This window comes from Zasmidium cellare (assembly GCF_010093935.1).
Source record: "Zasmidium cellare ATCC 36951 unplaced genomic scaffold M409scaffold_21, whole genome shotgun sequence".
Taxonomy (NCBI): Eukaryota; Fungi; Ascomycota; class Dothideomycetes; order Mycosphaerellales; family Mycosphaerellaceae; genus Zasmidium; species Zasmidium cellare.
Window position 1 is genome coordinate 338,275 of NW_022986965.1, and position 25,039 is coordinate 363,313.

Consider the following 25,039-nt stretch of genomic DNA (forward strand, 5'->3'; position numbering starts at 1 on the left):
AATAGTGTGTTGCGGTCGTGACTGTTTCAGCGTTGCTTGCAGCGCGGCGCAGTGCAGTGGTGGTACTACTGGGGATTTGGCAGGACCGGTGAATGCACGAGCGCGCGCACAAACTCAAGGATGAGTACAAGTACAAGGGGAAGGACGGTGGGTTGGGTGGTTGGAAGTGTGACACCGTTCAGTTTCGTTCGAGTTCCTTCGACTTCTCTTTTCTCATTACAATCTTCGCTGTCGAACAGAAAGACCAACCTCCATCACTCCCAATCTCAACATCCTCGCCCAAGAACAACCATGGAGAAATCCAAACTCGCCCTCTACATCACCCGCGTCCTCCAGGTACACCCTCCCCTTCCCCACCAATCCCCTCACTTCCACCACAATCTAACCCCTTCCTCCCCAGCTCATCTCCGCCGCCATCGTCCTCGGCATCGGCATCACCCTCGCCCGCGACATCAACACCATCAGCCACGGCAAAGGCTGCTACCAACACGGGGACCCAGACGACAAGATCAAGTGCTCCGACCTGGTGGGTCGATACCCTTCCTCGACGGCGTACGCGGCGTTCACGGGGGCTTTTGGACTGCTGGATGGGATTTTGGGGTTGGTTGGCGTTGTGGTGATGGGGGTGCCGTGGTGGGTTGTTGTGGGGGTGGATGCGTTGGCGGGGGTGTTTTATTTGGCGGGTGGGGTGGTGAGTATTATCTTTATGCCCTTTGGGAGTGTGATGATTGTGTGTGCTAATTCGACGGGTGTGGATAGAACTCGGCGGTTTTGAGGGCGAAGAATAGCGAGTGGATTGATCACCAGGGGCTGCATATCTGGTCGAGGTTCGATACAATTACGGCGTTTATGTTCATTGGATTTTTGGTTACGCTTCTTTGTATGGCGCTGGTTTTCTTGACGGGGAGGAGGAGGGGCAAGTCGAGTGTGGTATGAAGAGATGCAGGGAGGGAGTCTGATACCCGACCATGAGACGGTGATGGGTATGCTGCTTATGGATGACGACTCGAGTGTGTTGTGGTGTTTGGTATCAAGTAGAATTGGCGGAGGTGTCATCGTCTTGTCTTGGTACTTCCATCATGTTTCGCAAAAGAGTCGCAGCAACGTCGTCGAATATCAAATCCAGCCAGAGGTATCCTTTCAATATTCCCCGCATATCTTCCCAGCATTTAACTCCTGAGCCAACAATTATACCTCGTAGCGACGATTGCATACTATCGTTCACACAACCCGGTGAGAACAACGCAATGCTGCCTATGGTGAGCAACCACATTGCCAATCCAGGTGTTATGGACCCAGAAGTCGTAACAGCCTCCATGCAGCGTACATAAGCCTGAGGAAACATATCAAACGGCAACTTCACGCTCATCCAAGGGAGGAAGGCCTGTGAGCAGAAGGCTAGGAGGCCTAGACGGACCGCTTCCTCCACCGAGGAGTCTTCGAACGTCATGTCGAGAAGGCGATGCATGACAGCCGCCATGGTCTCGAGCATGAGTTCTTCGGGGAGTTTATGACCGGCGGATGTCGCATTGTTGATCAGAGTGGCGAAGTGGTGCATCGTGAGCCATAGCTGGATCAATTCGTCGCTGACGAGATGAGGAGTGTGCCTTTCAGCTTCGCAGGTGGATGCTGTCTGGGGAAGTCGAAACCAGCGCTCCTTCGAACATGCATCTCGGAAAATGGGTGGAGAATCCGTGTACAGGGCCAGGGAGATATCGATCCTCAACACCTCGAGCAGCAATTTCGTGTTCTTTTCCAAAGTGCTTAAGCCACCTCTCATCTCCACAAGCCTCTTCATGCCAACGACATGCTTTCTCGCCGTCTTCTCCTCTCCCATCAACAACGCCTGCCCTGCAAGCATAACAATCGCGTTAATCGTCGGATCCGAGATCCTCTCCTTCCCACCCTCTCCAGCAGCATCCGTCAATCGATCTCTCAGCAAGCCGATGGACTTGACGAGATGGTACGAAATCCGCTTGTCGATGGTTCTGGAAGTCGTTGCGCAGTACCATGACTGCGTCGAGAAGACCATGGCGTTGAGGTAGAGGGCGTCGAAAGTCAGTGGGACGAAGGATTGTTGGAATTTGAGCTTTTTGTCGAAGGCGATGCAGGGCTCCAGGGGGAAGAAGGTTTGTTTCGAAATTTTTGTGACTGGTGATCTGATTTAGCATGTTATATCGGGCGAGGCGTGTCATGGGTTTGAGCTTACATTTGAGGATGTCGCCGATGAGGGAGAGCTCCACTGTGTCGGCGAAGTCGATGAAGGAGAGGTCAGTGCCTACTTTCGGCGGGACATTGTAATCTTTTCCTCGACATGACTGGTCTGCATCGCCCAATGGAGACTCATGATCCTGTTCAAGTCTGAAGGGTTTCCTCGGCCTCTTCTTGCCCTTGTTCTTCCCGAGCATGACATGCCTCCTGACCAGCTGCCTGTTCTTTGCGCCATCTCCGTACTGTCCAATCGAAGAGATGATGAAGGGCATGTCGGTCGCCATTGTGAGTGGTGGAGTAAGGGAGACAGTCGTATGCAAGAGATTGAGAGCTCTTTTTGAACGAGCTGAGGTGGCGCTAAGGCTTATCCCCGGATCCGTTGGTGAATGAATGCTGGCTCCAACGCAAACCGGGAGGACAGGTACGCGGGTAAATGCACGACATCAATATCCTGTCTGGGCATAGCGTTCCTTTTGCTCAGGCTGTGCGAGCGTCATGGGAGGGCTGTCTTGAAGTCTCTGGTTCGAGCGGAGTCGGAGAGACGAGACAGAGCCTCTGCCGTGCTCATATAAATGCTGCTATGATCGTTGAGATCCTGCGACACGAGGCATTCGATCCCCTTGATCAATCTCAGCCGCCATCATGACTTCGTCCAAGGATATGGGGCCTCTTACTGACCCTTTCTTCCCTACAATTTTCCGCCAGAACCAATTCAAAGCCAAAGCGCCCCCAGTCCCGTCGTCCATGAATCTCAAAGACCAAGTCGCCGTTGTTACAGGTGCAAATGTTGGCCTCGGCCTCGAGTGCTGTCGTCAACTGCTCGATCTCAAGCTTGGCCATCTCATACTTGCCGTCCGATCAATCGAAAAGGGAGAGGCCGCGGCCAATGGACTGAGAAAGAAGTACACCAAATCTCACATTGAGATCTGGAAAGTGGATCTGGAATCCTACGACTCAGTTCAGGCGTTTGGTCGGCGGGCGGATAAGGAGTTGACGAGGCTGGACATCGCCATCCTCAATGCTGGCCTGATGACGTTCAAGTTCGGGCTGGTGAAGTCTACGGGCCACGAACATATGCTGCAGGTCAATTACCTGTCGACCGCCCTGTTATCTTTGCTGCTTCTCCCAGCGCTGCGTAAAGGAGCCAAGGAAGGCCGTCCGGGAAGGCTGACAATCATCAACGCCGGTCTTTCTCATGTCGCCAAGCCTCCGTTCCTCAACACTACGGGCGAGACGAAGTCCATGCTCGCCTCTTTCGATGACGAAAAGGCTTTCAGCGCGGGAGAGTGGTACAACTCGTCCAAGGTGCTGATGCACTTCTTCGTCTGGAAGCTTTCAGAACTTGTGCCGGCTGTTGAGGTGGTTGTGAATCTTGTCGTGCTCGGCTACATCAAAGGCACCGGTCTCGCTAGGGAGGTCTCTATAATGCTCAAGCCATTGATGAAAGGCTTCGAGGCGTTGACGGCGAGGAGTCTGTATGACGGAGCCAGCACATACGTCCACGCGGCCGTGGTGGAGGGCAAGGAGAGCCATGGCTGTTGCTTGATGAGTTGGAAGATTTCGCCGTAAGTGATCGTGCCTTCGATTTTGCGTTTCGATCCCAGCTGAATTGATACACCATGTAGATATGCAGCATTGCTGTACGGCACAGACGGACACAAAATGATCGAAAAGCTTTGGCGTGAGACGATGGATGAAGTCGGCGCACTCGGTGTCGAGAAGAAGTTGCTGTACGAGTAGGTAGCTGGCGTTGTGAATTCTTCTGCAGTCCTCAATTGATGTTTACATCCCCGGATGTGTCTTGATCGTAAACATCAGCTTAGCTCATCGGCAGCTCGGTATTTTGCTCTTCACCGGAGAGGCAACAGTAGAGGCAACACACCTTAATAACATGCTCTCTGGAGTAGGGCAAAGCCGATGTCAAAACTCGAATGATCGTCTTGAACTAGGGCTGCTATTCGCAGCTCTCACTCAGCTCAATGTACGTAGACGCGGGACCCGTCAATCCGCCTCGCCCACGCTGCTCGTAGCATAGCCAGGTTGACCTGATACGGTGTTATCCAGTGTGTCGCTGCTCTGGCGTATAGGAGAGGGTAAGACTTGTGAGGCACTGTTAATGAGACAGGTGTGGTCGAAGCAGAGCCAGCCCGGATGCCTCAGGTTGAGATCGATTCTAGGTTCGCGTGCCGAGGCGTCGCCGCGTTGCCCGTTTAGTCTTGGAGAGCGCGGCGTGACGACTGACGACGTGCGCTGAACGAGCATCACCTCCTTGCCCTCCAACTATTCGTACAGCTACTCCCACCCCGATTTGGTGAACGACTCAATCAAGTCATGAGCACACCGCGATGCGCCGATAGTGGACCACATTGAACGATTCCCTTCACAGCGGGCTGAGCAGCCCAGCAGCCTCCGGCCATGGACTCCGCCGACAAGTACGGACACATCCCCATCCCGACTTATGATGAGGCCACGTCGTTACGGCCTTCATCTTCGCAGAACCTCCGAGGACCACACGAAGTCAGTGATGATGCCGAGAGGCAAGGCCTTCTCCCAAACGAAAGTCGCTATCGCCCACCGACAGTGGAATCGCCGCGATCGAGTCAGGATAGCGACTTGCGGCTGCCGGAAGTCACTGGCGAAGGCGATGAGGAAAGACGGCAAATAGAGGAGTTGGACTATCTCGATCCCTCCGCACCCGATCCAGCGCAACGGCAATCGCGCCTATATCACCGCGCCCGATTACGTTCCAAGTTCTCGCAGCATCTCTCAAGTCTTGGCGCCACTTTGTCTTCCATTCGACTGCCTTCTTTTCGATCCTTGTATACCCCAGTAGCGACGGAAACCTCTACCGACCCTACGCCTCCGTCCACCGATTCATGGCTCACACGAACGATTCGACGATTCCCGACTGTTCCCGAGCAATATCGCATGTCAGCAGGCACTGCGGCGCGATTGTGCGGGTTGCTCAGCATAGCGATTTTGATATATGTGCTGTTTATATTGGATGTATTTCCGGGCAATGCGCGTTTCATGGGGACACGCTTCGACCCGGAATCCGTACGAGCATATGTACAGGACAATGTGGATGCAATGCGGATAGAAGATTACTTGGCCCATATAACTGGATACGACCATGTCGCAGGGAGCAAAGGCGATCTGTACTTGGCAGAGTACATGAAAGAGCAGTGGCTGGAGGAAGGCAACCTGGACGATGTTGCCTTGCTGAGTTACTATGTATATCTGAACTATCCCACCCCCGATGGGAGGAGCGTGGAGATCGTGAAGCCGGAAAGCAAGAAATGGAGAGCGATTTTGGAAGAGGAGGTAGTGGACCCGAATCGACAACAAACGTTGGCGTGGCATGGTAACAGCAAGAATGGAGAAGTGGAGGGGCACTTGGTATATGCCAACGGCGGCAGCAGGGAAGACTTCGATTGGTTGAAGAAGCAGGGAGTACAGCTGAATGGAAGCATAGCGCTCATGCGGTACTACAGCACGCAGGGCGACCGAGCGCTGAAGATCAAGGCTGCCGAAGAAGCGGGATGTGTGGGTGCTTTGATCTACTCGGATCCTAGCGATGACGGCTCAGCAAAGGGCGCCGTCTGGCCGGATGGACCATGGAGACCGGACGATTCTTTACAACGAGGAGGCGTGTCGATGATGAGCTTTCTTGTAGGAGACCCTTTGACCCCTGGATATGCCAGCACTCTGGATGCGACTCGTATCTCCAAGGACGATAATGTTGGCTTGACTAAGATTCCATCCTTACCATTGGCATGGAGGGATGCCAAAGTCCTCCTGCAAGCACTACAAGGCCATGGAAAGCAGGTCCCCAAGAATTGGGTTGGGGGCAGCCAGGATTTTGGGAACGAGTGGTTTTCTGGCGAGGAAGGTAACGATGGACCAGTCGTCCACCTCAGGAATCTCAACGATGAGAATGAGCTTCAGCAGATCTGGAACTTGCACGGAATGATTGAAGGCTTGGAGCAACCGAAGAAGAAGATCATTGTTGGCAACCACAGGGATTCTTGGTGCTTTGGAGCTGTCGATCCAGGGAGTGGGAGTGCGGTCATGATGGAAATGGTGAGGATCTTTGGAGAGCTGCGGAAACTTGGTTGGAGGCCTCTTCGAACTATCGAGTTCGTCAGCTGGGATGCTGAGGAGTACAACTTGGTCGGCAGCACGGAGTACGTCGAAGACAACCTGGACTACCTGCGAGTAAACGGCATGGCATATCTCAATGTCGATGTCGGCGTGTACGGTCCTGATCCACTGTTCCAGGCATCTGGAAGTCCTGTCTGGCAGCCATCGCTGCTGCATGTCCTTGACCGCACTAGCACTCCTGACGGCAACAACACCCTTCGCGAAATCTGGGATCAGAAGCAATCTCAGTTCGACGGCCTCGGTGCTGGTAGTGACTACGTGGCCTTTCAAGACATTGCGGGAACATCATCCATCGATTTCGGCTTCGGAGGTGGAGACCATGGCTTCCCCTATCACTCCTGCCACGAGACATTCGACTGGGTGAAAAGATTCGGAGACCCAGATTTCGGCTGGCACAGAACCCTCGCGCAAGTGTGGGCTCTCCTCATCCTCGAAATTGCCGATCGACCTATCGTACCTTTCGATGTGAAATCCTACGCAGAAAAGATGAAGGGGCAATATTTCGACGAGCTTCGCAAATTTGCAGAGAATAAATTGGGCAAACGGGACATCGGCATTGACTTGCAACCTCTCATCGACATCGCGGAAGAGCTCTCCTCCTGCGCTGACGAATTCCATCGCTTTGAAGACCTTTGGACCCTTAATGTTTTCGGCTCTGGCGGTCTCGAAAACTCACACTTCGCCATGAAGCGAATCGAGTACAACAACAAAGTCACCAACTTCGAACGAGATCTGCTCGACATCCCCACCGGCGACGAACTCAAAGACGGCGGGAAAGAAAAAGATCACGGCCTTCCCGGGAGACAGCAGTTCAAGCACGCCATCTTCGCACCCAAGATGTGGGATGGGTACGGGACTGCGTACTACCCCTTCGTATGGGATGCGATTGAGAGGGGCGACAAGGAAGAAGCACAGAGGGCTGTGGAGAAGACGGTGGGAATTATCCGTGTGGCGATTGATCGCTTGAAGGACTGATGGCCTAAGCCCAGGACTGGGTTCTTTTGATTTGTTGCATTGCGTTGGTGTTTCGAAGCGGGAAAACGGTCTGACTGAGCGAATGGGAGCGCCTGACTTTGGTTTTACAGCTTCTGAATGCGGATTGTGCAGTTAGCGGGTTCAGGGTCTCTGGTTTGGATGAATAGGTGTGGTTTTTCGTAGTGTATTTATTAGTTTTACTCTCACGAGAACACCGTCAGATTTTCAGAGACATTGATCGACTAAAGGAAGAGACCCGAACCTTCAGCATCATCTGAGCCTCATCACGCTCCATCCTCAGCAAGTTCCTTCCGCAACAACTCTCGCACCTCTTCGTTCCTCAGTGAAGCCAGCGACGGCTCGTCGGCAGCTTCTCTGCCGCGATGACGGGCCTCGTGGGCGTCCCTTGAGTCTTCTGTTTGCTCGATCCGGAGACTTGAGACATCGTTTGGCAGCATAGCTTCGGGAAGTGAGGAAGATGTGTCATGGGAGGCGCGTGGATGATCGGCAGTCTTCGCGGTGTCCACATTACTCGCCTTCGAATCAGATTCCCCTCGGCCTCGTGGGTCTGACGTGGTCTCGGTCTGGGTCCACATACTCCTCGTCTCCGTCGAGCTCTCCTGCTTCTCCAGATTGCTCTGCCCACCTTCCCGCAACAGCTCGTCAAGATGCTGCTCTATTCTTTCTGGCTCGCAAACAGGACACGGCATGTCGGGTAACTCATCGACGTAGCGGGTATCCGCGTTGGGACAATCGTATTCCGGGATGCCGAGGGCAGCCACTTCACCTGAGCACCGAACGGACGCTGTGCAGCGCATGTGGAGGCAGGGTTGTCAGGTGCGGATAATCAGCATGCACATTGTGTCTGTGGGATGTTGTTTGTTTGTCTTGCTGTTCTTGATTCGAGGTTTGACTGTAGGGCTGTAGTGTTGGGGACTCGTTGATCTTGCTTGGATGTAGTGGTCGATGCTGTGGAAGTTGTGTTGTGTACGGACCGATGCGATCTGGAGAGTCGTTAAGTATCCATTTGTGTGAACAATTTACAGCATTGCATATCGAGGATAGGTCTGATGAGCTGGTATGTTGGCATAGTCTGGTGATACAGTGGTCTTATGCCTGCTCTTCCCGAGCCTAGCCTCAGAGTTCATGGCGCGAACAGTATATTGTACATTCGATCGGTGGATCATCTCGGTTGATCAAATGCGATCAAGCGCATCGTGACCGAGCTTAAACTCGAAGTATCATCCGCCGTTGGTAGGCCATGTTGGTCTCATTGGTAGATCCTCGCGAAGTAATCTGCACATTCTCTCAAGCCTCCTGCGGCACAACCCTCACAGTCCTTTTAAGCCTCTGTTCCTCTCCCTTGACGTGAACCTCAATCGTGAAGTCACCGACATGTTTCAACTTTCCTTCCCTCTCCACCTGAGGGTCCAAAAACTCGATATCATTCTCTTCCAGGATCACCTTGGCCGCTTCGTCATTCCTTGCGATTGCCGCTCGGATGTGCACCAAAACGTCATGTCTTGATACCGATCCATATATCGCCAGGGGACTGGTACTCTCTGGTTTTGGTTGTGATGTACGGGCAGCGAGGAGGTCGAATGCCGCGCTTGATGCGGTGCGGGGACTTTCTCGCCTAGGCTGCGACTTCGACTCTTCTGGCTCTTTCTCCTTCTCATCTATTCTGGGCTGTCTGTAGAAGTCCAGCCTTGGTCCGACAAAGATCTCCAGCAATTGTAAACTCCTCTCGGGCGTGAGCTTCTCGATCTCAGGTTTCTTTGGTGGAGGCATAGGTGTCTGAGAAGATGCACCAGATTCGCCTGTAGACGTGAAGTCTGCGGCAATCTGCTGGATCGGCTCATCCCTGCCATAGACGTAGTCGCGTTCGATGGGGACATTGTTGGCGCGAAGGTGTCGAATCTCGGATAGAGGAACGTACTCGGCTATTCGCTGGGGGAAGAACTTGTTGCGCATTTCACCGCGAGGGACAGGGATTATTGAGCCTTCCAACTTGTCAGCCTGGTACCACACCGTAAGGCTGATATACATACCTTGCTTCCCAAACCCCGTAAGATCCTTGAGCAGCCGGACTGGAACGTTGCCATCTGATTTGGGCATCTTCTTCTTGCCCCTAACTTGCTGTCTCAATGCCGTAGTCGAAGAGCTGCCGCTCTCCATTGCAGACGCCCAGGCATAGCTGCGGAGGCAAGTAGCGCACTGCGGTATCGATCTCGTCCTCAATGGTAGTGCCATGGTGTTCCTGCCTGTTTGGGTGTTGATCACGAGACTGTTAATGGTGAAGTGAAGTGAAGTGAATGCTCCTCGGATTCGGAAACGAGACATCAAAGCTTGGCATCGGAGACGACCCCCAAAGCCGAGCAGAAGCCGGGCTGCAGGGACAAAGGCAAAGCACCTCTTCTCACTGGCCGACTAGGCAGAGACGAGACGCTTAACCGGGCTGCTTCACCACATCCAAGCCTCACTTGCTGCTTCGGCCCTGGAGACCGTCTTCACCACCTTGGCTCGTTATGGAGCTGCCATCTCCGCCGCCTTCCACCCACCTCCTCCTGCTGGCCAATCCGCCCCGGAATCGAAGCACGCCGAATATTCGCGCGAAAGGACTCTCGTAGCCATTGCAGGCACCGGCTTGCTGGCGCGCAAGATGCCGGAGAAACCCTTGACGATAGCTACTTATGCCGCTGGAGCCTCCTTGGCTGCGATCACGCTGGTGTACGTCTTTGGGCCGACGTTCTTTCTGGACGACGATGCAGCAAACAGCTCCAAATCGAGCAGGAAGAAGGGCGTGGTGGGGTTGGTCAATCCGGCGAACGACTGTTTCATAAACAGTGTGCTGCAGGCATTGGCGGGATTGCCTGAGCTCAGAACATATCTGATACGGGAGATCCATCGAAGAAAGCTGGATGGGCCAGAGCTGTACAATTCGTTGGAGGCGGTAGAAGCAGAGGAGAGGAAGAATGCCAATGGCACGAAAATACCGGAGTGGAAGACTCTGGGTTTGCAGCAGGGATTGGTGACGGCCGGTCTGAAAGAGGTGTTAGATGCTTTGAATGAGAGGCCGATCTATAAGAAGACAATCTCGGCACAGAGTTTCATTCGATGCGTGGAGCAGGCTTTCCGGACGAGGATATCCAGGACACAGCAGGATGCGCAGGAGTTCTTGCAGGTGGTGATTGAGAGGCTGTCAGAGGAGTATGCGGCGGGAAGGAAAGTGCGAGACTATGCTAAAAAGCATGGGAACGGAAGGGTGATTCCCAGGGGTATCGACTCTTTGGAAGCTCAATCAGGCGAACGACGGCCACGGGACAGCAAGATGTTGTCAGTCGACGTGGAGGACGAGCCAGCTAATGAGCAACCATCCGAGGAGAACGACGCATCTGAAAATGACGAGATCATCTTTCCGCTCGAAGGCAAAATGGAGTCGCAAGTCGAATGCTCACATTGCCACTTCAAGCCCAAACCTACGGTGTCATCATTCTTGTCACTCACACTGAACGTACCGCACGACTCTACATCTAGCACTTTGAACCAGTGCTTCGACGGCATGTTCAAGATCGAGTACATCGACGACTTCAAGTGTGATAAGTGCCGATTAGAACATGCGCTACAGGTCAATGCGAAGCAGCTTGCTCGGGCGTCAGAAAAGGATCGCTCTGAGATTGAGTCCGACAGAGCCAAGATCGAGGCGGCTCTGCAGCAAGATCCAGAGCAGCCGCCTAAAGGTGTCAAGCTCCCAGACCTATCGACTGTTCCCAAGAGAAGGATTTCACGTCATACGCGAATATCGTCCTTCCCACAGGTCTTGGCTGTGCACCTCAGTCGTTCGGTCTGGGACCCCTCAGCTGCATCGTCCAAGAACATGGCCAAGGTCTCTTTTCCTGAGACACTACCCTTGGGAGGTCTTCTCGATAGGAAAACGTATCGTCTCCTGGGCGTCGTCACGCACAAGGGTGGGCACAACAGTGGGCACTACGAATCTTTCCGACGACAAGTGCTCAATCCACCATTCTCGACACCCGCAAGTATGGGAACGGAGGGCGTGTACAGCCTACGCAATAGCCCTGCCCCAAGTCCAAGAGTGAGCGCCGTACCCAGTCCCCAACTTCGTGCGAGGTCTTCCAAAGACGCTGCAGGCTCTGGATCCGACAGTCCAAGCCTATCGACCGACTCCCAGTTCCTCAGCACGCCTACTAGCGCCACGCCGACCAGCTCTTCCGCTTCCTCGACACTGCAAGCCCTGGCGCCAGCTGCTGTAGAGCGACGGAAGCAAGCTCCACCAATTGAATCCGTGCCAACACCAGGCTTGCCCAATCCGCCGCAGCAAGCTCCTGCGTCAGAACCATCGAAGACGATGACCACCACCGTCTCATCGACACCTATAGTGGAAGAGCCTCCTCCGCCAAAGACTAGAATGCCCTCGATTCGCGGTAGGAAGAAGAACAGCAATGATAGGTGGTGGAGAATCTCGGATGACAAGATCAAGGAGAGCAAAACGAGTGAGGTGCTGGGAATGCAGAGGGAGGTTTATATGCTGTTTTACGAGGTGGTCGGAAGTTGATCATAAAGGAAAGAGGGGATGGCTCAAAGCCATGACAACGGCGTGTGATGGTTGATTTACTTTTAGCGATGGCGTTCTGGGGTCCGAGGTTCTCTGCGTGGAGATTTAGGGCGGTTCTGCATGTACATACGTTGTCACTTTTTGCGGAGCTTCCGTTCGAATGTCGATACTTCTGACGAACACTATTTGCGAAAGCAAGGAGCTCGATGTCACTACGCCCAGCATAGCCAGTGCTGCCTCGATGTACGTGAAGGGATGTTAATGCCGGGGGTCTCCCAAGAAGTGTAGCTTTTTATCGGGTGTATCTCTTTCAAAACAATAGCTCAATCAACGTAGGCCTTCAGTTCCAGCTTTGACCTTCGGAGAATGCCGTTTTGATCTGCGCTCCAGCCCGCCTCCTTTCCAACGCCAGTTCGTGCTCTCATGCCTGCGTACCAATACCTTCAACCTATTGAATAGTCTGCTGGGTAGCTAGGCGGTCATGCTCATCAATGTCACTGTCTGAAAGTTAGCTCGCACTCTTCCCGCGAGTTGTAAAGTGTCACATACGCCGCCTCCCACGGATAATTAATCCACACGTCTGGCACGGTCCTCGCCGCAAGATACCGATTCTCATCAATCATATCCTTTGGCAGCACGCCCCTCTTCTCCTTGTCCTTGTTATGCAACACGAAGATCGAAAACTTCGTACTCCCCATCTCCGCCTCCCGTCCACTATTCCTCGCGGCCGTAGCGACATCTTGCTGCAGCTCCTTGACGGCATACTCCAGCGTCGTCCGCGTATCATCCACCTCATCGACAATCAGCACGTTCTTGCCGATCAGATTCGCCATCTCGAGGGACGACAGGTCGAGCCATTGCGTGCGGGTGACTTTTGTGCCCGGGGTTTCGACCTGGGAGTCTGTGGGGAGGGATTCGTAGAGCGAGAGGCCGATGGCTTGGATTGGGATGTTGGGGTTTCCGGGTTTTTTGAGGAATGAGCGCAAGATGCGCGCGGGGACGTAGCCCCCGCCGCCGATGGCGATCATGAGGGTGGGGGTGAAGTCGGCGAGGATGCGGGGGGCGGCATCTTGGCAGAGTTTGTGGATCTGTTGCAGAGAGTGGGTAAGTGTGAGTGAATGTTGGAGGGGCTCGAGTTTGCGCATGTGACAAATTTCGTGCAGGTGGGGCGTGGGTATGTACCTGGTTGTAGGTGATGTAGACTTTCTCAACCATGGTTGCTGCGGTGCTTTCTTTCGTCGATTAGCAAACTGTTCCTGTCCGTGGTGTATGGAATTGTACGTACCTCCAAGAGAAAGAAGAGAGAAGAAGAGGGAGAAATTGGTCGGCGACCCAAGATTTCCACCAGGTGTCGTCGGAGGGTGCCGAAGCGGCGGCCCGTGCGAAACTTTGTTCGAGTACTTGCGCGTCGAGGCGCGTGTGGGTGAATGAATCTCTCTACATCAACAGCGACGACAGCAAAACTTGTGCGAAATGCACGTGAGCGACTGTTTTTCCAAGGGACTATGGCAACAGGACAAGTGCTACGCAGACGCTGATCAGGACTGGAAGACGCTACTACAGGACATGGACCTGCAAACTGGACCAGTCTCAGGACTTATTGACTACGGAAAGCACGCGACTCTCAAGCCTGGGGGCCAGGACTACAAGACTGGATAGGATAACCAGGAATCATCGTGTGAAGGAGACGGCCTGATGTCACGGTAACTCAGGACTAACGACGCCGCGAACTTGCAGCCATGAAGACGACTCACCATGGCAGTGGATGCCGCGATGCCAGCGCAAGAAGATCGTCGAGTAGCCAGCGGCCGATTAACTTGCTACATCACAGCATACGCTGAACCTGCACAGTATCAGATGAACGGCTATGTGTGGACGGCCATGCTCTTGACACTTTTCGACCAAGGACTTCGACATATCGAGCCATGAGTGCACTTTGAGACATGCTGTGGGCTCTCTCTTGCACTTACTACTCGGTCGACGTGCTGCAATCGTCAAGCTGGATCCTTTTGAACTGCTGGAGATGATTGGCAGCGTATTGAACCGGAATTGGACGCAAGTCTGAACGACTGGTGACTGCCACTCATGGGGGCCCTCCTGGCTGTGGACCCAAGCTGCACCTGTACTGGCTCTGATTGAGGCTATCATGTCGGCCTTCGTTCGAGTTGACAAAGATTGGGTGAATGGCTCTGACGCTGAAGGAGTATCTGCTGGACGCAGGCAAGGCCAGAAACTGCGACAAGTTCGATGGTGAACGCAAGTCACCAGTCCCCCAGCAGCAACGAATCATCACCAGGAAAGCATGATCTGTCTCGGGTGAACAGGCTTCCCTGATCCGTGTTGAATTGAACCATGTCTATTACCACGACAAGGCTTATCCATACAATCTCGATTGGCATCCGAAGAAGGAGGGATTATGCTTGATGCTTCCTCTATCCTTGAATATTGTGTGGAGAAGTTCGACGGCGCTGACCAGGAGCCTGGCAAGTCGACAAGGACTGACGCGGACGAGAGTATTGTGTTGACCGGCTGGTTCCGACTCGACCGCAGAGAATTCGGCGCCCTAATCTAGTGGTTGCGTGCTTTCGCCAGCGTCTCATCCTCGTTTATGAATCTAAAGGTCAGCAAGACGAATCCAGCAACGAGGATACTCGAATCGGATCAGGGAGTTTCCATACATTCAAAAAGCTTGGCACTGACCTCTCATTGCGCTTGTTCTGGATCGTTGCGATTTGGATCAGAATACTTTCGCACATTGCAAGTCTCCTTGTACGGCAGCATGGGAGCCTCGCAAACTCGCGAAGTCGAGACCTGCGAAGGGGGCACTTCGTCCCATCATCGGCTGTTGAAGCCCAAATGAGGAGAACACGGAGAACCCCAAGCTGGAGATCAATCCTCAGGCTATCCTCGATCGCGCCATGATGAGTGACAGAGTAGGATACAGTACTGCTGTGACATGTGTCTGCTCGTGGTTGGATGGTCGACCTCGTCGAAGTTCATGGACTTGGAATTCGGTGCCCTCATACTTGCCAGAGCAATTTGCGTAGCCCCATACCTTCTCCTGGACTGGGGGACATGCATTTTCCATCGATCGGCAGTCCACTTGTCAAGACCAGCGCCAGAACGATCGATGCTTGCGACACTCGCATGGCAGTGGTGACAGCTGGCTAGCCATCGAAAGGACAAGGAATCGCCAATCTTGACCCAAATTGAAAGAATCATGAAAGAACGGTCTTGGACCAACAGTCTCAAGAGGATCACACTTCGCAGGTGGCACCTGGATCGGACACCGTTGAATGGCATTTCGGCAGCTTTCTCAACACACCTACATCTGCGCCATAGGATCAACTACGCATTCACTGCCATCATTTGTCATCTACAAGCAGAGGTCTGGCCTGGTCTTGTGGGCCATCTCAAGCGAGCCACGTGAAATAGGCACATCATGACTGCAGCCAAGCTTTCTTCCGGCCACGCTCTACAAGCTCGCTCTTTCCACATGAGGGCATCCACGGCATGTCATGGTCCAGCATCCCACCGGGGAAGCGAGTCGTGGCTGTCGATAGGCATTCTCGGCATCCAGCATCTGCATGGACGAACATCATGTCGATTCTATCGGCTTCCGCGATGATCTTAGTCTCCGTGTAGGTTCGATCAGCGACGCTGAATCATACAGCTTCGATGGCTGTCCTGGCCAGGCTTGCGAGACGGGTAGTGGAAATGCGTTCGGCGTTCTAGTGGGAAGAGGATGATGCGAGCCCGCACGCCTGCTGCCCAAGAAGCTCTTCGATAGTCTCTGTGGCTTCCACTAGAACGACGCCTGCGGAGTTGAGCGCGACGGGGAAATGTCATTGGAAGGCCCGGGAATTCCATTTCCTTCGACGGCTGGCGTCGGCGTCGAGGGTCAGAAAGATGTTGGCAATGGTGAGCGATGTGCATGACACATCTATTCTCGAACGCGGATGCCGTTGGAATGGCTGCCATGTGGACGCAGGAAGTGGCTGCGAGTTGGATGATGGGAGCCAACAACTCCGTTGCTGAAGCCTGCCTTTACCGGTCGGCGAACTTCACCTCTTGGTGACACGAGGCCGACTTGGCCACGCGAGTCTCACGTGTTGTGAGAGCTACTTGCGAAAAGGCGAGGTCAGACTCCACTGGTCTCTCGCCATGGCTTTGTGGCTTGCGCCTCATGCTCAGCGGGCCGATACCAACCACTTTCCTTCGAAAGCGAAGCTGCCCATGACTGTGACTGAGGGATGGCCCAGCTCGGAGACGAGTATTTCGTGAGGTAATGTTGGAAGTCGTTGCCTCGGCGGTAAGCTGCATCTCATCGACAGGACGGCAAAGACCTTGCCGCTGAAGGCGCACACTCTTCGTTGATGTGTGGAGCTTCAAAGGTGAGTCCTGTGTCTCGTACACCTCGTACTCTTCATCAAATGGACCCCAATAACAGCCAGCTCCCACGGCACAGCTCATTATAGTGAACACGCAGCCAACTACTCCTGCGTGCTATTCTCACGACATGGCTAGCGGGATCACGAGACCGCCACCGCATACGCAGCACAGCGCCGCGGAAGCTGCAGCTGACCTACCCCAGCCTTTCTCGCGGAATGGTGGCTGCAACCACCAGCTGCTGGCGCGGGTCAGAGGCTTCGATAGAGCTCCCCACCCAGTGCGTTTCACGAGGACGTGTTGCTGACTGGCGCGCCAGCGGGACGACGGGAGCAATCACGATTTCAGGATATTCTGGTCCAAACAACAGTCGGCCTTGGTAGTCTGGAAGGATGCAAATGCTGGCGGGAGGTGGTTGTGCGCGGTCGTGCATTTGCCTCACATCGCGAGCGCATGTGCGGCCGCCAGAAACAGAAACCACCAACTCATCCATGGATCAAGCGCGCGAGAGCTCTGGCGAGGAAAGACGGATCTTGCTCCGCAGGACGCAGATGGCTATTGGTGCAACCGCGAGAGTGAGCAATCGTACGCTACGGGATTCTCGAATGCCACGACTCTCGTCGTTGGTGGCCCCAAGCCAGACCAAGCATTGCTTCAACAGCGACGCTGGATGGATCGTGATGGAATACCTCTCAACGCATTCCATCCGAACGGCATGCTTGGTTGCATGGCCCACACAAGCGACGATCTAGGTGCCGACTGAAGCGGTTGATCGAACAATCAATCGCGATGACTATCGTGTAAGACTGTCGTCGAGGGTGTCGTCGTCGCGCGTTGACTAGAAACACCGAGCGCCATGATGCTTTCGTACCTGCTGGCGGTGACGGTTTTTCCGAACATCGAAGCTCGAAATCTCTCGCTGATTCGTCGCGACCGGCGATGCGAAGATAAACTCATCTCACCAGCAGCTCTTGCAGGTGGAGACCTGGTAGGAAGAATCGACCATTCACGTCGACGACTCAATCTCAGAAAGTTCGATGTACTCATCCTACGCGCTTGTAAACTTCGACAGGGACAAGAAACAAGGTGCTGATATCAAGGGTTCACGTCGACATGCTGCAGTTCCAAGACTCGGCGAACTCTTGCAGAAGGTGGGTTGTGTGAGAGACCGACTCCTTCATCCACAGTCGGGATGCCTGAGTTCCCGCGGGTGCCTCAGGCCAACGAATCACGGCTGCAGTTCAATCAAGTGCCCGCCAGAGTAGCGGAAAGCCACGGATAGGACTCGCATAACGTCGCGACGATAGCTTCTGGGGCGTATCGAATTTGATAGAGCTGCAGATGCTGGCGCCGCCAGTGGATGCGATACTTCTGAGTACGCATCAAAGCACAGGGATCGAGAGGAGGGAGTTTGCCTGAAAAAGGTAACGCTTCGAGACTTCAACGACGGGTAGCGTCAAGCGTTTTGGGTGGTCCGAGCAGACCGTGGACGCTACTGCAAAGCATCGTGTTGTTTGAATTTTGTGGCAGCCACCAGCAAGACGCCAGGCCACGAGGCCTAGACTCCCCTTTTCGGTCCTGCTATCGAGGTGCCGCATCTGTGACGTGGTCTTGGTCAAGCAGTACAGGACAGCTTTTTGTTGGCAAGGCGGGAGACCTTCTCTGGAGCAGTCGATGCGGCGCGCTGCTGCAGATGCCAACATCCCTCTGTCAGCGTCAACGAGACCCTGCAGAGTACGAAGTTGTTTTGGAGTCAGGCCCCGCATGGTGGCACAGTCACCGCGGCCACGCACAACGACCAGGACTGTTCCCGAGAGTGCTACCGCCGATCTGTGAACGGCTGGCAGCAAGAGACTGCAAAAGTCCAGTCACACGTGACCAACGGACGTCGGTCCATTGCACAAATCCATGTCTTTCGTTTGTCTCGGGATTCAAACGTCGCCTCTAGCTGACGTTGGCCCGGTGGATCTAACGACTGCAATAGATGAGGATTCTCGAAACATGGCGCAGCCGAGCAGATGACGATTGGAGAATTTTCTGCTCACCACTAGCGGTTGTGGTTGTTTTGCAATATTGGATGCAACACATGATCCTCTCGTACAAACCGTCGACTACCAGCGACGGTGGACGGGCGAATCTCACGCTCATTCTGAGGTAAAGCTGAAAGCATCCAATCAAGACGCAGCTGCAGCATGAGGATGTACAGCCGACGATCCCCCAGCTCGTGTCCAATGAGACGAGGAGTGGAAGGGATTCCTGACGCAAGCCTCGCCGTTGATTCATGCGAGACCGTCGGGTGTACCCAGTGGATGCGAGGCCTTTCCTTGCCTTGGATCAGAGACACGAGTTGCTGTACTGTACGTCTCGAACAGAGACAGTGGCAGAGACCCCTTCGTTCGCCTGGGGCCTGCACGACGACGCTCTCAACGCGGCGGGCTGCAGGTTGGGGCTCGGGGCGTTATCACACACGTTGTGCAGATTGAATCGTCTTCGCACGGCGATATGTGCCGACGTGCAACATGAGCAAACAGCCGGGGCGCTGCTTGTTGCTCGCCTCTTGCTCGTTTCTGAGTGATGAACACGAGTGAGTGATGAGCAAGGCCCCCCAATCAGCGCCCAGCCGCAGTCATTGGCATCTCGATTAAGGTTGCAACGCAAAAAGTCACTTCGCTGCTGGGCGCACGCCAAGTGCTGACGGCACGGCCTCTCAAAGTCTGGTGTGGTTCTAGCTTTGCGTGAGCGATCTTCTGGAAAGTCCATCGCTGGATGCTGCTCCTGTAGTGAGCAAATTTTTCTGGGCCTGGCGTGATGCACGCACGGGTTCACGTAACGTCCGGCGCTTGTGCCTCTCTGGGCGCTTTTGCTCATCTCGCCGCCCCGGCTAATGAGAGCAGCAACAAGAGCAGGATTCGCAGAGGCGGCAACGTGCTAGCCCAGAGCGGTAGCTACGAGAGGCAGCGGATGCAAACGACGCAGAGCAAAGCAGCGAGCGCACGCAACGCTACGGCTCAGGCGGCCAAGACCGCGGTGATTGGTGCGACGATCATGGCTGCAATTCGCTTGGGTTGGCGTGGATGTCAGGATGGATGATGAGGGATGGGCGGCCATTTGCCTCAGGCCCGCTGCACAGCCAATCACCGCGCCCCCGGGGTCTCCTTGCAAGCGCTGCTGCTGCTCTCAAACACGCCCTGCACCGAGCCGCTGGACAGGAATCGATTCGCGCGCCAGCCGGAGTCATCGCTGGACACGCACGCGGCTTGGGTGGAGGGGGGCCTCTGGGAGCCGTGGGACGGCGACACGGCCTGGTCGTCCCCTTCGCTGCTGTCTGGCGGCGGCAAGGCAAGGCCAGGCGTCATCAGCATCAAAGACTGGCGCCGCCGCACAGCAACGGCCGCCTGCGCTCGCTCGCCGCCCCAACAACAAAGCGCTGGACGCATGCGTGCGGTGGCGTCTGCCACCCCGTGCGGCGAGCCACTGACACGCAAGCGTCGCGCAGGGGTGGGCCCATCGGGGCGCTACTGGCAGCAGCAGCAGGCTAGCCATCCTTTGAGCCTGTCCTTTGACCGGCGCGCGCAGGCCAAGCCCGCAGCCCACCCAGCTCGCCAGACCAGACACGAAAAAAATAGCAGGCAGCGCACAGAGTTCGCCGCTAGCCCATGCGACCATCATGACCTGGTCGTGCAGGGCGCTAGTGGGTGCGAGCCATGTCGCCCAGGGATCGTGTGCCGCTAACGTCGAGCTTGGAGATGGAGATGTGTCGTTTTGACAGCATGCAACACGCACTCGCCTGCCTCCCACAGCCAAAGGCGAGCCAGGCTGTGTGCGTCGGATTGACTACTTTACCACCTTATGCACCACCTGTCTACTCCAGCCCGTTACCTCTCGTCATCCGGGCCTTCTGAGCACAATCCTTCCTAATAACAGAGCACCTGTCCCGTCCGTGTTCAAGGGTCCGCAGGCTTTATCACTCCCGACTATCGCCCCGCCATTCTTGCCTTCTGCAGCCAGAGCTACATCATACGCCTATTTCGCCTCACCTTTACCGACGACCTCACTTCACATCACACTCCTACGACTCTATTCTCAACTGACCTCGACACTCCTTTCAACAACCACCTCTACCAAGCTTCATACCCATCGATCCCAATTGGACTTTCAGGACGCGCTTTTATTGGAATTGCCACTTGGAAACCAATCCGTTTGACAGCAGCTCATGAGTGTCCGGACCCAATAAACCCAGTCGGATCCGTGTTGGACCAGGACTCCGTTTGGAGGTCGACGATGCTCCCAACTCCTCCCGCATCGCCAAAGCCTTCTGGACAATGCAGCCCAGAAGATAGCATTGGCCTTGTGTTGGCTGGTAATATCGAATTGACCGCAGTCCTTGGCGTTGGCGCATATGGAACCGTTTACCGGGCCCGCGACATCGTGACTGATGTTCAGTACGCCGTCAAGGCACTGAACAAAGTCGGTCTCGATGCTCGCCAGAGGAAGTTCCAAAACCGGGAGATCCAATTGCATTACGCCGCGAGCAGTCATCCAAATGTTGTTTCCCTCGTCAAGATCTTGGACAGCCCGGACTGCACGTACGTTGTGATTGAGTATTGTCCGGAAGGCGATTTGTTCTCCAAGATCACCGAGGAGGGCCATTACATTGGAGACGACTTCAAGGCCAAGCAGGTGTTTTTGCAGATTCTTTCCGCTGTCCAGCATTGCCATTCTCAAGGGATTTACCACCGCGATCTCAAGCCTGAGAATGTTCTTGTCATGGACAATGGATGGACCGCCAAGCTCGCGGATTTTGGATTGGCCACTCAGGATCGAATTACCTCCGACTATGGCTGTGGCTCGACATTCTACATGTCACCAGGTACGTTCACTTACCTTCACGTTTTAGATCAATACTGACTTTCTGATAGAATGTCAACAACCCAACCCGAAGCCGTACTCTGCTTACGCTTCGGCACCCAATGACGTCTGGTCTCTGGGCGTAATACTGGTCAACCTGACCTGCGGACGCAACCCTTGGAAGCGTGCATCCATGGACGATTCCACTTTCCGGGCATTCATGCGTGACCGGAATTTCCTGCAATCCATTCTTCCTATTTCTGACGAGCTCAACTGCATTCTTCAGCGGATCTTCGAGGTCAACCCTCACCGCAGAATCACTCTCGAAGAGCTTCGTGACTTCATCATCCGCTGTCCGCGGTTGACGACCACTTCAGGGTCTTCCCTCCCAACCACGGCACCTCCAACGCCTCCCTACAGCCCTGTGGTGGACAAATCCATGGAATCGCCCGTTTCGGATTTCACCGGCGCGTACGAACCTGTCCCGCGCATGGAGCTGCCGGCCCAGCAGTACCCACCCACTCCAGAGTATTACGGATCGCACCAGCAACCACAACCGCACCATGTGATCCTGACGCCGCCCAGCTCTGGCCAGTGCACTCCGCAACCAACTCTTTATACGACCCCTCCCAAGTCAGTCGTGGCACCCGTGGTCCATACATCCGGTCATTTCTTCGGTGGTCTTCCTGACTTCCGTCGTTGCGGCCAGATGTTTTCCAACTTCAATCTTCCGGCCAATCATATGTGGACTCCCACTTATTGATGCATCGGCCAATACCACGTTGCCACCTTGTTTACTGGCTTGTCGCCTACCACCACAACACCTATTGGGTTTTTAATATTCCATTCCGGATGTTCATATTTTATGGATGGTCCAGAACTACACCACCGGACCATTGCATACCAATTTCTTTACGGCAAAAACCGGCGTTACTTTGACGACGACATGAGGGAGCCAAATCTGAGCGAATGAAAATGTTTCTGGTGCGCGGAAAAGGAAAGAGGATTTTTGTACTAGATACCCCCAAACGCTGTTGCTGCTTCTTCCGATGTTGTTGTTGAAAAGGGAACTTATGCTTGAGAGGAGTTTGAACATGGGAAGTGTGTCGCAGACCTTTGGAGCCATTGCTCGAGGAGAGCAAATGATAGAAGCATATGGATAGCGCTTATCCAACGACTTTTGATGTACCATGATGGTGCTGGATCTTCCTGGACTTGACTGGGGCCAATGTGAAGCGAATACAATACGTCTTGGTGTAAATTATCAATATGCCGTCGCCGGCGATTGAAGCTTTTTGACGATGTCATTGACTGTACTTTCTTCATGCTGTTATCTTTGACTCGGGACCGCAAGGCAAGTTTGCTTCACACAACAACGTTAACGTTCATCTCATCACCATGACAAAGATCAAGACCAAATATACTGTTCGAACACCTCATCTCATCTCTCCACTTGACTCAAACCATCACCACCACTAACAGTATCTATTCCCATACCCAACGTGTTTCATACAATGCCCTACTTCATCAAACCCTCCCTCTCCCTCAGGCAACGACCCCAGGATCCCATTCCATAAAGTTCCAAGAAAAAATATCTTTCCAACTCACCCATCTCGCCTTCCGTACTCCCAGCCAAAAAGGACGAGGCGGGCGGGCGGCCACACGCATGCAAGTCCCGCTCAGCAAAACCCAAGGGCAACCAATCCCGATCCCGGAAGTTGCTGCACTTCGCCTCGCTGTGTGAAAGCTCTCTTTGCACTGCGGGTTTCGTCACATCTGCGAGCTGGCACTGGGAATGGGAGGTGTGGCGGGGATGGATGGATGCACGTGGAAATGCTTCCTTCCCTCTCAACGAAACGAGGCAATGATGAACAGCGAATGGGATGGGGGACGTGTTCTTCTGGACCCTTTCCTTTCTTGTTCTTGTTGCAAGGTGAGGGACCACGGGAATGCAGGAATGTAGATCACATGACGAGACAGAGCTGCCGGTACGGGTGACTGTTGCGAAGCATTCCGCGGTTCCATCATGAGTACAGTAACAAAAAAGCAAAAACGACCTGCCTGAGTTGGGACGTGCATGTGGCGAAAAAATCTGTCCGTCGACTGTGAAGAAGGCAGACAGCCAGACGGCTGGACGCATGGACGGACCCTTGCTGCAGTGACGAGAATACTCTCTCACACACAGTTCAGAGGATCAGAACTCGACTGGGTTTTGTTTCGAAACACGAGAACTTACTGATGATGCTGGGCACGCAGGCATGAACCCGGGCGTGAGATCGATAATGGAGCATTGGGAGTCAAATTTATTTGCCTTGATTATACCTGCCCGTTCCGTCGAGCACGGCAGCGTGGCGAGGACGTCGTACAGAACACACAAACACACCCAACAAGCAGGAGAGGGAAGAAAATTTCCCTGTACGATCGGTCTCCGTTGCCTTCTTCGCCTCAGAATTCAGGCCGCCAGCCAGGACGTTCTCGTGCATCTGGTTGGCGGTGGCGAGGCACAGCACCCACCGCAAGTGAGAAGAACCACGGAGCACCTTGCGTCGGTACTGTACCTCCCAGCGACATCGACGACGTCAGCCTACAGCAGCAAGAGACTTGGTGGTGTCTGAGAAGCTCCCCAGGAAAGGGATAGCGCTTCGTGCAGCAGGTTGTGATCCTCAGGCTTACTCCGTGGACTCCGTGTTGTACTTTGATACATTCCCGTCCCTCGCTCAGCTTGTTGTACTCCTTCGTGGTCGCCGTCGGTCGCGTCGCGGCACAAGGCAGATTCTGCGGCTGAGGACTCTTTCCTGCAGAGACGAAGAGGTACTGTACTGTGTTTCTGGGAAATGATCGTCGAAGAAGAGACCGGCCGAGACCAGATGCTTCTTCGATCATGCAGTGAGCGGTTGGCTCGTCACATTTCTTCATCAAGATCCCGCCTGTCCTGCCCGTACCGTGTTGTGCGCAGCTGTACCGCAGGTCTGTATGCACTCAACCGGACTGTCCGTCTGTCTTCTTCGACGGCGGTGCTACTGACGACACCTGCACCAGCTGCATAGGAAGTCGGATCCAAGTCTTCCGCATGGCAGCTCCGGCGACGATTTTAGCCCCGAAAAAGCAAACTCCAGAAAGAAAGAAAGATCTCACCGAAGCTCTGCATACACACCCACTCTATTCCCCCTTCAAGTCTAGCCCCATCTCTGTACAACTCCAACACGGCAGCACCTCTCCACGGCATCACCAAAGCACATGTCCCTTCTGCTCTAGCTCTCCTTGGCTTTTTCCTCTTTCCAGACGATAGTCGACGCACGCACGAACTCTCTATGCCGTTGTAGCAGAATAGGTTGACTTGATGAACGTCGCGGGGCTTGCTATCAGTTCCCGTCTGTGCTGATTGATCGCACGAGACGAGCAATGCCGTGCTTGGCCACGCCGCATGAGCTGATGAAGGGATCCCTCCCGACTACTCTGGTTCGTTACTCGGGGCCCGAGAAGCGAGACTACTGTAGGTAGGCTTGGTGATGGGGATGAAGCTCGAGAACGGATCCGGGAGGTTTTCTTGTGAGCTGTGGTATATTATCGATCCCGTAGGAAGTGACTCACCGCCAGAAATGGAAAATTTTCTATTGGGGACTGTAAGGATACTTTTGTTGGAGGAAGGAGTATGGGATATGGGCCGACTGTGCTGGCGAACTGCTGACGGTACAGCCGAGATGCTTGGTGAGATTGTTACGGCGGATGATTGCTGCCCGGCAGTAACTGTCACATGTCAGGCTTGCCACGCGTGAGTGAATGAAGACATCGTGAAATTGTTCGTAGATTTTCGGGCTTTTAACGGTCCACTTTTAGCGGAACTTGAAGATGGCCCCATATCACAAGGTATGGAGT

At 54.2% G+C, this 25,039-nt stretch overlaps 10 protein-coding genes across 10 annotated transcripts; 7 read left to right on the top strand and 3 right to left on the bottom strand.

Annotated features, from left to right (window-relative positions):
* Positions 1–291: 291 nt before the first annotated feature.
* On the top strand, positions 292–936 carry M409DRAFT_24004 (uncharacterized protein; the record flags this gene model as incomplete). Its single annotated transcript, XM_033807045.1, has 3 exons — positions 292–336; positions 401–691; positions 760–936. 3 exons carry the CDS (start codon positions 292–294, stop codon positions 934–936), a joined length of 513 nt encoding a protein of 170 aa, XP_033666603.1.
* Positions 937–1,030: 94 nt separating this feature from the next.
* On the bottom strand, positions 1,031–2,495 carry M409DRAFT_24005 (uncharacterized protein; the record flags this gene model as incomplete). Its single annotated transcript, XM_033807046.1, has 2 exons — positions 1,031–2,151; positions 2,210–2,495. 2 exons carry the CDS (start codon positions 2,493–2,495, stop codon positions 1,031–1,033), a joined length of 1,407 nt encoding a protein of 468 aa, XP_033666604.1.
* A 358-nt stretch (positions 2,496–2,853) lies between these two features.
* Positions 2,854–3,951, top strand: M409DRAFT_55597 (uncharacterized protein; the record flags this gene model as incomplete). The annotated part of the gene is made up of 2 exons (XM_033813041.1): positions 2,854–3,776; positions 3,837–3,951. The coding sequence occupies 2 exons, from the start codon at positions 2,854–2,856 to the stop codon at positions 3,949–3,951; spliced, it is 1,038 nt and encodes a 345-aa protein (XP_033666605.1).
* A 675-nt stretch (positions 3,952–4,626) lies between these two features.
* On the top strand, positions 4,627–7,350 carry M409DRAFT_67081 (uncharacterized protein; the record flags this gene model as incomplete). The annotated part of the gene is made up of 1 exon (XM_033817246.1): positions 4,627–7,350. The coding sequence occupies one exon, from the start codon at positions 4,627–4,629 to the stop codon at positions 7,348–7,350; it is 2,724 nt and encodes a 907-aa protein (XP_033666606.1).
* Positions 7,351–8,658: 1,308 nt separating this feature from the next.
* Positions 8,659–9,603, bottom strand: M409DRAFT_67082 (uncharacterized protein; the record flags this gene model as incomplete). The annotated part of the gene is made up of 2 exons (XM_033817247.1): positions 8,659–9,353; positions 9,402–9,603. 2 exons carry the CDS (start codon positions 9,601–9,603, stop codon positions 8,659–8,661), a joined length of 897 nt encoding a protein of 298 aa, XP_033666607.1.
* A 409-nt stretch (positions 9,604–10,012) lies between these two features.
* Positions 10,013–11,926, top strand: M409DRAFT_67083 (uncharacterized protein; the record flags this gene model as incomplete). Its single annotated transcript, XM_033817248.1, has 1 exon — positions 10,013–11,926. One exon carries the CDS (start codon positions 10,013–10,015, stop codon positions 11,924–11,926), a length of 1,914 nt encoding a protein of 637 aa, XP_033666608.1.
* A 448-nt stretch (positions 11,927–12,374) lies between these two features.
* Positions 12,375–13,141, bottom strand: M409DRAFT_67084 (uncharacterized protein; the record flags this gene model as incomplete). Its single annotated transcript, XM_033817249.1, has 3 exons — positions 12,375–12,423; positions 12,476–13,014; positions 13,109–13,141. The coding sequence occupies 3 exons, from the start codon at positions 13,139–13,141 to the stop codon at positions 12,375–12,377; spliced, it is 621 nt and encodes a 206-aa protein (XP_033666609.1).
* Positions 13,142–16,445: 3,304 nt separating this feature from the next.
* Positions 16,446–17,078, top strand: M409DRAFT_55602 (uncharacterized protein; the record flags this gene model as incomplete). The annotated part of the gene is made up of 2 exons (XM_033813042.1): positions 16,446–16,595; positions 16,635–17,078. 2 exons carry the CDS (start codon positions 16,446–16,448, stop codon positions 17,076–17,078), a joined length of 594 nt encoding a protein of 197 aa, XP_033666610.1.
* Positions 17,079–19,123: 2,045 nt separating this feature from the next.
* On the top strand, positions 19,124–19,854 carry M409DRAFT_55603 (uncharacterized protein; the record flags this gene model as incomplete). Its single annotated transcript, XM_033813043.1, has 2 exons — positions 19,124–19,349; positions 19,433–19,854. 2 exons carry the CDS (start codon positions 19,124–19,126, stop codon positions 19,852–19,854), a joined length of 648 nt encoding a protein of 215 aa, XP_033666611.1.
* A 742-nt stretch (positions 19,855–20,596) lies between these two features.
* M409DRAFT_67085 (uncharacterized protein) lies at positions 20,597–21,926 on the top strand (the record flags this gene model as incomplete). Its single annotated transcript, XM_033817250.1, has 2 exons — positions 20,597–21,185; positions 21,235–21,926. 2 exons carry the CDS (start codon positions 20,597–20,599, stop codon positions 21,924–21,926), a joined length of 1,281 nt encoding a protein of 426 aa, XP_033666612.1.
* Between the last annotated feature and the right edge of the window lie 3,113 nt (positions 21,927–25,039).